We start from the raw sequence: 10,608 nt of genomic DNA on the forward strand, positions 1-10,608 counted from the left end.
ATATAAACTACTGAGTTTATTGGTGCTATCTTGATAAAGCCTGTCAAGATTATTTAAATACCTCTCCTAATTATTTAATAAATGAATGACATCAACAGAGAGGGAATTTTGACCAAGGTGCTTGTTACTTAATCAGTAACTAATCAATGACTCATGCCTAGTCTGAGACAACAGTGATCTCAGAGGTTTGCTTTTGTGAGAAGAAGGGTGAATTTCCCTTTTCTGTATTTCATTTGAACTACTTTAAAGTGATTGAAGAGTATGAGGATTTCAGTACACAATAGGCTGTTGTCCAAACTGTATGTGTTTACTGGTTTCATTAGATCTAGTACAATACACTAATGAAACTAAAATTCTTACATTGCAGTGCAAGGATATTTCTGCCCTGAAAGGCTGATGAATTGTTTTTCAATACAATGAACTCTACCAAAAATTTATTCATCAATTTTAATTTTTCTGTCCTTAAAAATGAAGTATTTTTTCATAGATTTTTACAGCTTTTATTAGAATACTAGAGTTTAAAAATATGACACACTCAAATCAGGGAAAACACAAATAAATCAGTTTTTCTGTTGCCATAGGAAGTTGTTGTCTCTAAGAGATTTAGTAAAGGAAGGGCCTAAAATCCTGAGAAGTCACTGGGAATCTCTCCAGTCTTCAATACTTTTGAATTAGACTCTGAGTAAACTCAGGGGAAAATCAGTCTTCAGAGGATCAGCATCAGCAGGGGAATTTCAAGACACTGAAAGTAAGAACAAGGAGCATGTAAATTCTGGTGTTCACCTATGGATGCCACACTTTCTGGATAAACAAAGGATTTATTTCATCAGAACTATCTACATACCTTTTAAGAGTAACAAAAGCAAGACACAATAGCTCAGTTAAAAGAACCCGGTGGTTAGCCTAGATTTCTATGAAGGAATGGGCAACATGAGCTTGTTGTGTAGCTGTCACTTTTAACCACCTTCTGTCCTTGTCAAGTATCCTTTAAATCTGTTGACCAGTTTCAAACAAATTTGACAGAGAAGTAGACTCAAAGACAGTGGTTATGAAAAAAATGGATAGGCAACTGGCCACAGGAGCACTTCTTCCAAACCAAAATATTCTAAAACATTTGTATTGCTATTAACTTCACAGAGATCAAGTTTTTAATCTGAAAAAAAACAGAAAAGTTTTCCAGATCTCTTTTGTACACACTGAAACTTACTGAATGCCTTCAAGTCTTTATTCACCTATTCTAAAATTATAAAAATAGCTTTGAGAGAATTATATATATAATTCAGTGAATACTGTGATTCTACATTATTTTCATCACAAGACTGGTGCTATTGTAATTCATGTATTCAGAACGCTATCTATATTGTTATGTTTAACTTTGTAATGTGTGTTAATACAAAACTGAAACATATTTTGGTGAATAAGTATTTCTTCAGTTTCATAATCTCACAAAAGCTTTTTACTAGTGATAAAAACAATAGTGTTGGGCATAATAAAAGCGCACTTACAGTTAAGCATAATATACCTATTATTTACTCCCTGCTGTTTCTGAATTCTGTTTCTTCTTCTGCATGAGCCTATTCCTGAATTAATACTATAAGGACCTCTGTATCATGAACAAACCATTTTTAAAGGAGAAAATGCTGTTTATTTTGAGAAGTAAATTTAAGAATAGTTAGAGATCTGCAAGCAAATATACAAGAGGAAAGATGAATTCAAGAAAGACTGTCAGTCCATAAAATTGAGTTTTAATATGATTCTTGATTTAAAGGAGAATGTGAAAAAAACAGTCATTGTCCCTCAGTAACCTCAGCCATCTTCACAGAAGAGATACAGATGTCAGTTCTCCTCTCTTATTACCCTTTAAGAAGCTATGCTGCTTGTAATATGGAGAACTCTGCTACTCTAATTCCATTGCTTAACTACCATCCTCTACATCAGTACATAAGCAGTATAAGGTCAGAAGACAAGAACACAATAGTGTTTGTTTGTTTATTTTTATAGCATTGAGATAATGTATTGTTTTCAGTTAGAAGTAGTCCTAATGAATAGGAATCTGGTATCTGAAGTACTGGATATAAGCAAAAGAAGCAAAAGAATATCATTTTATTCACGCAGATGAAATTTTCAGGTAAGTCTAAACATATTTTTACTTTAACAAAAGAAACCTTATCTGCATCTTCTTCCTTGGAGTACGTTACAAATATTTTCTTGGTGTTGTCAAACTCTTCAGTGAATCACCACTGTTCTCTGAAATTATTCACAGCAATCTGAGAACGATGTGTCTTGCTGAAGACTGAAATGTCTCTTTGCCTAGAATCTTTCTGCCCTGGCTCACTGTCCTACAGCTTAACAACCTGCAGCAATCAAGCACATACCCAACATAGCTCCTCAGGCTGGGTTTGGAATTGAGTACATTCTCAAGTAGGCAGTACATATGTGCCAGTACCATTCAGGAGATGCTTCAGGAGGTGGACACCTGTCCAAAATCTACCAGCCTGACAATTATAGTAGCGAGAAAACCACCCATTGCATCACGTGTACATACCTACAGCCATGAGAACATCTGCCAATACGCATAAAAGTACACCTATCCTAGCCCTGCTGGACACACACGCGAACATTTTCAAGTGTGAGCATCTACATTTTGGCAGCAGTTTCAAACTTAAGACTGTTCTCAGTTCTGTGGCTACAACACAGATAAAAGAAACAGAGAAATGTGAACAGAAAGGTATAAAACAGTGAAGAAACTGCAACAGAGGACTTGAAACTGAATAGCAAAGGGAGGAATTCATGATGTACAGTATCTAAGGTTGAAGGTACAAAACTAAACAGATTTATTGTCTGTTCTTTCCTATCATACCTTGTAAAAAGCCTTCTGGCTTTGTAATTATAACTTTCCCGTGAGGCCTGTATGTGATCTGTTTCCCTGAAACTCAGTAAAACAAAGACCACAGATGGCTTTCTTTGGTAAGTACAATAATTGGAGAATAAACTGAATAGTGCTATTTCATTAGTTCTGAGGTCTTCATATGGGTTCTGTAGAAGATATATCTGGATACAAGTTTGTCTACATAGGATATGTTTTGAAAATGACAGGATGTTGAATTGGGCTGTAATATATAAAATCCATTTTAATGATTTAATCATCAATCATGCTATGATGACACTATTTAGCTCAACAGAAGGCAAGTAATTCAAGCACTGCCTAAGAATTATTTTTAGGCATCAACTGGCAGTGTAACTAATTACTCAGTTTATGTCCATAATGACTGAATAAACTCCGGCTCTGAAACAAATGAATAATACTTTGCATTTGCATAGCACTTGTCATCTATAGACCTGACAGTTTTAAAAGGATGGGCAAACATTCACAGTGACTATTTCTAGTGAAAACAGAATGTCCTGAATAAATTGCTACTATGAAGGCAAATCAAAGCCTGCTGGAAAGACACTGCTACATTTAGCCACAAGATTTAACAACCAAAATACAGTGAAAACATGTGCTATGCTTATATGAAAGGGTAATCAGGCAGGAAAACAAGTTTTTATAAAAGATACAGCACTGCTTTTTGTAGAAATCTGAGATTAGCTGTATTTGGAACATAATGATTATGTGCCCAGTCCAATCTCTGTTGTCAATTATTAGCCTATGCAGTTGATGTCACCACAAAGAGAGTTATAAATACTTACTATTTTTAACTTCAGAATGATTCTCCAAACTCGCTGTCCGAGCTGGGATGCCTTCCCATAATGCAGGCAGGCTCCTGGCTGAGCTGAGGGGCTGAGGATAGATCTACTACCTGTGCATGGTTATACAGGCAGCTGACTCCAGAACAGGTTTAGACAGTATGTAAATATAGAACAAACTGTGATGTACCAGGTCCTGTATCTTACCAACTTTGTCTCTTGGAAAGCTGCCGCAGCTTACTGTCATAGACATGAAGGAACAGTATTAGACTGGCCTCGCAGAACCAGAGCTGGCATGCTGCTTTTGGCTCTCAGCAGATCTTAGGTAAAGCCATCCAAAAAACCCCATGAACTAGAACTGGCTTGACCTAGAGGAGAAGACAGCTCTGTTTTCTGCCTTTGGGTTGCAGATTGGCTTGCAGAGTGACTTGCTGACACGGCTTTGCTTCAGTCTTCTTTCCTACACTTCTGTAAATAATATTTTGTGCTTTTACATCTGAAGCCCTCTAAGGCAGTCCTACTGCATGTTACAGGGTAGAACAGTACGTACCATGAATGGATCCTGATCTTGAACAGTTTTTTTCCAGTGTCACTGCACTGCAAATGTAACACTAGCAGCTTAACATCTATACATATATGCCAATACTAAGGTTTTTATACACTCCTTGTTAATATTTGCACTGCACCAATAACCCAGACCAGTTTAGTTTAGACAGAAGTGTCTGGACAGCCCAATCGTTCCAGTACTACCATTTACTTAATTTTTATCTGTGCATTGACAGAGACATCCTTAAATCAATTGTACCATATTTGCTGCTTGCAACATGATTTATTCTTTATGAAGAACTGCAGAAAGAACCCTCTGTAAACAGCAGTAATAAAATGATATTGCTCATACTCTTGCTACAAAGGAACCCTCCAGCAGAAACTCACATGCTACCTGGGCACCAAACCATGCCTCAGCCACATCAGATAAGAAGGGCAAAATACACCTGTACACATACACATGCTTTTTTTTTTTCTTTCAGGGCAGATTGGGGTAAAATTTAACTGAGACTTAAAAGCCTTTTTTCTTTTACCTTGAAGGTGGTGGGATTTTTTAAGCAGGCTTTGAGGGGAGGTAAATTGGGGCTTTCAGGCATTTAGTTTTCAATTCTGTAAACATTCTTTTGAGTAATTTAATGCCATTTTGCTTATATGGATAAAGTTGAATACAGACATTACAGGATCAAGACCACAGCTGGAATTTTTAAACAGAAAGAGCTGGTATACCACTGGTCTAGACTTAGAGAAAAGGCACTTCCTGGCAAAGGAACTGAAAAATAGCTGAAACAGACAAAAGGAAACAGAAAGAACACTTCTGTTGTGTTGTTATAATCCAGACAGAATCATCTTTAAATTGTTTTAGTTAGCTTTATATTTTTAAATTCTGAAGCAAAGAGCTGCAAAAATGTATGTTGCTTCAATCAAATCTTATGTTTGAAAGACATTGCCAAATGTCTTTCAGACCCTTCTGTGTCAGTATAATACAATACATAGATCTGAGTATCACCCGTGTCTTGTAACAATCTAAGCAACTAAAATGAAGAGGAAAAAAAGAAGGAAAACTCAAAATGTAATACCCTTATCTTTGCTGAATAATTTTGAATGACTGCTACCAACACGAACCAGATACAAGGAATTTTAGTTCCAAAGGTCAACTGCTTCAGTTCAACTTGTTGGCCAATAAAGATAGGATGTGAGGATTCAAACTGCACTTCTAGGCTACTTAATTATCTACCATCACATTGACTCATTATTGCTCCACCTTAATGCTGCACATGCTTGTGTAAATATGATGCAAGGACTTTTTGCACACACCCATCTGCAGTTCTTGTTGCAGATGCCAATATTTTCTGATTTCATTCGTGATAATTGTGGGAGAATCTGCCCTCCCAGGGCACACTTGAGACTTCAGGAAGCCACAAAACCAGTGGCAGAATTAAGTTGCTTTCAGCTGAAATTACAAAGCAGTAAAGCTTGTGCTTGATGGCTGTGCTTCTCTCAATGAGATCATGCCACTGAGGTCAAGGCACAAATACACTCTAATGTTGGTGTGTGAACCCCATTCTTGCTGGATTTCCCCCTCTTCTGTCTCAGGATCACAACAAATTTTAACTTAAGTGAATTATGCAGTATGGAAAAGCTCTAGATCTCCACCAGCTTTGTGCTAAAGTTGTAAGTCAGTGCCTCACAAGGCTGTTGCTAGGCAATTAGTTTACTTCAATTATCAGGCAATAAAGTAATTCCCTGGAAATGAAAGTCAAATAACTCCATACATCTAGTACAGACCACCTAAATTTACAAGAATAGTGAACAGATTAGCTACAAACTTAAGAGCCTATTAATACACGCTTTCTGGTAAAAACAGGAGTGTCTAGAGATTAGAGTACCTAAATGGCAAATTATCTGAAGCAGAATTTTCTTATGGTATTTTCAGATTAGGATCAATGTTTGCAATGTTTATTGAAAAGATCTTTTCCTTCTCCCAACACTTTCCTCTGTATGATGTTCTATCAGATTTTTTTTTTCTCACATGTTGCATGGCACGATAATTTTACAAAAGATGCCTGCAGTTTAGGGTCTAGCAGTCTTTAGATATTTCTGTTGAGACATTGATGTCTAGAACCATAAAATATGTCAGCTCTAACATGTTTTGCTTAAATCCTCATTTTGTTTACCAACTTTATAGGATGTCTGTAGTAGCTTTGATGCCTGAACAGGATGTAGCAGTGTTAGTTAATCTTTGAGAATCTGGGGTGCAGAGTTTCTTCACCCTGGGACCTTTTATTCTGGGCTAGAGATACGTCTGCACTCCAGCAGCTGCAAATCTGCTGTGAAGGAGGTGAATCAAGGGCCAGTGCTCTCTGCCAGATTACTCCAGGTGTGTGAGCACCAGTCTGCCAGTTTGCAGTGCCGCTGCTGCAGGCCTTGGGTCATATCCCAAATCTAAGAGACCAAAATTAGCTCAGCTTTTGAAAACATGGTCTGATTTGATGTCTCCAGATCCAGCTTCATGTTTTAGCAAACTTTAATCAGCTTGCCTTTTCCTGTTGTGATGAAATAACACTCCCTGTTTTGACAGTCTCTGGCTTTGTGGAATCGTAAGTCAAAATAAACAACGAAGACCACATTGAACATGCTAATACACAACCTCAAATGTTTCCTTAATTCCTAGGCCTAAACTAGACAGCTTATCCAAACATCTCTTCCTGTTGACTCCTTCTGTCCCCCACACCATCCTGGGTTACTAGATTTTAGATAGGAACTTCTAATACACATAATCCAGATTGAAAGCAGAGTTTCCTTAGCACAAACTCCCCTATCATAATTGTAATCTACAGTAAATGAATGCAATTAGGCACACCAGGGTCTCCCCTGAGCCCCCGTCTCCTCTGCACACGGACAGCAGCCATAAATTGACACCAGGCTCTCATATAAAGCTAGCACACTATGTTCACTGCAATAGCAGCAGGTCTACAGGGTTGCACTTTACAGGATCATGCCACTGCTTCTCCTTCAGCTGCTAGTGCTCTCATGTCTTGGAGCCACAGAGCCACAGGGAGATTCACCGCAAAGAAAAAGCAGAAGGCCATTTCAGCACCTTTTCTATCTGAACAAAAATCTGCTTGGAAGTCAGCGTTTTCATGAGCTGGTAGGGGAAAACCCGGTAGGTGTTGAGGAAACCCTGGGAGAACCAAGCTTTTTTGTAGCAATTCCTCAGACGGCATCCGAAAGTGAGAAGCAAGAGGAGAAAAAGATGTCCAGATTCATCCTTCCCAATGCAGAACTCCATGCAGACCAAGACCTGAGAACCTGGGCAGCACCCAGAGAGATCTCTCCTGTGGAAAACTTCTCTCCATCCCACTATTCCAGCAAGAGGGAGGCTGAACCTCCCTATAGAAAAGATGCCAAGAAATTTTGGGACCACTTCATGTTAAAGAAAAATTCTGCGTCTGAAGAGGTTGTCCTGCCAATCAAGACCAATGAAATGCACCAAGAAAACTGCAGAACCCTGCCTTTTTCCCAGGTAAGAACAGGTGTCCAAGATCAATAAATGTGTATTTTCCCCTGCTTCTTGTAATCAGCAACTAAAGACACATGGGTTATTTCATTTGCTAAGTCATAGGGCTGCTTCAGAACACTCACACACAATATGTGGCTGAAAAACACAGCTAAAAAGGCTGAAAAAGCTTTAGTCTGATGAGGCAAACTGCTAAACTGCAGCACTGGAAAGCCACACATTCAATTTTCAGAGAGTTATTTATTCTTTTTATGTAAAGATGCTCTGACCTAGCCTGATCAAGCAGGGCAGTAGTGAGTAATCATCTATTCAATGAATATACATGTAAATAGCTTGTATACATGAATCACCTTTATATATATATGTATATACATATACACAGATGCACATATACAAGGAGTCCCAGGGCAAGTATTTACAGGAGAAGCTGGTTGCTTTCTTACAGCTAAGCAAGGATTCCTTTCTGCTGTACTAATTGGAAGACTGATGCATACATCCAATTCTGTGCTAAGAATGCTGGAGAACTGCTAAATTGTCCCATGCACAGATAAAGACATTCTGTCATATTGTAACATCAAGACAAGCGAATAGTATAGATAAAAGTGCTGTATTCCTCGTGAGGTAACATGTATTCTCAGTGTTTCTGTAATCACAGTCTGTCAAGGACCGTGTATTTTCACACCTCTCACTAAATTTATTTCACTGGCAGACATATGGAAATATAGGTGTGGCCTAGAAACTTGTACCATTTTACTTTTTGTGCCATGTAATATGGCAAGCTTTCTCCAGGATGGCTGCAGTTATGCCAATATAAAAGTGCTAAGTCCAGTCTAGCTTTTTATGGCTTGGGAATTCACATAGGTGCTCCTGATACAAGGAATTGTTATTCTTGTAAACCAAGAGATTACAGAACTTCTGTTGCACTTTTAAGATTTTCATTAAAAAAACCTTCTAAGGAACATTATGCCTCTTCCACATGGAGACAAATCTTCAAGGTTAAAGTTGAGCCTAGCTTGTGGTTTATATAAAAGAATGTCAGGCCAAAATGATGTTTTAAGTCCTGCTAAGTGGGTAAGACTGCTTAACCATGTCAGAAATGTAGAACTGAAAGAGCAATTAAAAGGTAAACATGACAAACCCACCTATTTGATTTTCAGCTCACAAAGGCTCTGACTGAAGTAGTTTTTGCCTTCATTATTCAATCTAAGAATTGCCCATAGGAGCACTAAAGTTTGCTTTTTAAAGCGCTTATGTTTTACCGCTTGCTTGACATAAAAAATAAACTTGTTTAAAGTCAATGTTCTGAGAAGAAAAAATACAGTATTTTGGTGGTTTGTGGTTTTTTTGCCTTCATGCCTTCTAGCAAAGTCCATGGGCCATTCATGTACCAGAAACTTCAAACTGCTTTCTGTTTCAGGTTGTTACTCATGAGAGCTGTGAGAAGGTGATGGTACAGAATAATCTGTGTTTTGGAAAATGTAGTTCCTTTCATGTTCCTGGTCCAGAAGATCGTCTTTATACCTTTTGTTCTCATTGCTTGCCCAGCAAGTTCTCCATGAAGCGCCTGGATCTCAACTGCACCAGTTCTGTGGTAGTGGTCAAAGAAGTCATGATTGTAGAAGAGTGTAAATGTGAGACTCCGAAGATTAAAGACCCTGCGATTGGATCTCTACTGTCAGACTTGCATGCAAATGTACATGAGCACAATTAACCTGTGCAAAGTACTTCTTAACTGCTTGATCATAAGGATTTGCCACTGAAAAAAAAAAACAAATAAAGCTTTCATCACACTGGTACACAAAAATATTAAAGATGTAGACTTTCTACTTGAACTGCTTCTCTGCTTCAACAATAATTTTACCTAAAATGTAACAGATGTTTCCCTGCAGCTGTTAAAGAAATGCTGGACTTATGTGTAGAGTTCTTACTTTAACAAGGGAAACCTTTAAAAAATTTTCCACCTTTCCTATCATTGTTTCTAGGATGTTAGTAAACAACAGCTAAAGAGCTAGCATGATTTATCTGGGCAAAAACCTAATGTATTGGCTGGTTTACATTTCCTTGGCTTGCAGGGACTGCCAATATAGCTGTATTGGCAACACAGATGCAGCTTTAGTCTCTTCCTTGCAAAAACAGGTCTACTTTTACATCAAGATAGTAGCTGGAGAGTGTAAAATATAAATAGACATACGGCAGATAGAAAGCTGTGACTAGTTAAGGTCATTCTGATTGCTCCCAGCTGGAGTTCAGTTCCCAGTGAAAACTAATATACCTCACAATTTACACACTTTGTGGTTGCAAAGGATATTTTGCCATAGAAACCACTTACTCTCCTTCTACACACCTGCATTTGCTCTGCATATTTTTAACTGAAAGTCTTACATAGTAAAAGGAGAAAAAAAAATAGAAAAAATTGCATACTTCCACAAAAAACATCACAAATGAATGATCATTATTATTTAAATTCACTGTGGAAAGACAATGCATGTTTTCAGTTTGATGAATTTTAACACTGTCAGTGACTCCAAGATAAAGTTTAAGTAATGTTCTCAACACCTAAACTAAAGCAGAAAGGCATTTGTATGACAGAAAATCTGCAGGAGGATTTTATTAGCATGGCAATACCTGTATAGCTTTATAGGAACAGCCAAGAAAACCCTCTGCTAGGAAAGGTCTGAGTCTAGTGCTAGCCAGCACAGCACCAGTGGCTATTAGCCGAACTGCTGGCTTCCCTGCTCTCTCCAGCTGCTTCTCCCTGGATTTGTGTTGCAGACCTGGCACACCAGACAGTCATCAGCTTCCAGCAACTAGACTTCAGCCTATTTCTAACCCAGCTCCTTCAGTGCTCTGGGAATCTG

General features: G+C 38.1%; 1 protein-coding gene across 1 annotated transcript; it reads left to right on the forward strand.

Annotated features, from left to right (window-relative positions):
• Positions 1-7,180: 7,180 nt before the first annotated feature.
• CER1 (cerberus 1, DAN family BMP antagonist) lies at positions 7,181-9,503 on the forward strand. The gene is made up of 2 exons (XM_010562080.1): positions 7,181-7,756; positions 9,168-9,503. Exons 1-2 carry the CDS (start codon positions 7,229-7,231, stop codon positions 9,459-9,461), a joined length of 822 nt encoding a protein of 273 aa, XP_010560382.1. The 5' UTR covers positions 7,181-7,228; the 3' UTR covers positions 9,462-9,503.
• The last annotated feature ends 1,105 nt before the right edge of the window (positions 9,504-10,608 follow it).

The sequence above is a fragment of the Haliaeetus leucocephalus genome, unplaced genomic scaffold, assembly GCF_000737465.1.
Source record: "Haliaeetus leucocephalus isolate CR32 unplaced genomic scaffold, Haliaeetus_leucocephalus-4.0 Scaffold154, whole genome shotgun sequence".
NCBI lineage: Eukaryota > Metazoa > Chordata > Aves > Accipitriformes > Accipitridae > Haliaeetus > Haliaeetus leucocephalus.

Coding starts and splice junctions, on each gene's coding strand:
- CER1 (XM_010562080.1), top strand. CDS start 7,229: ATGCCACTGCTTCTCCTTCAGCTGCTAGTGCTCTCATGTCTTGGAGCC. Junction 7,757..9,167: donor GAACCCTGCCTTTTTCCCAG/GTAAGAACAGGT, acceptor TTTCTGTTTCAG/GTTGTTACTCATGAGAGCTG.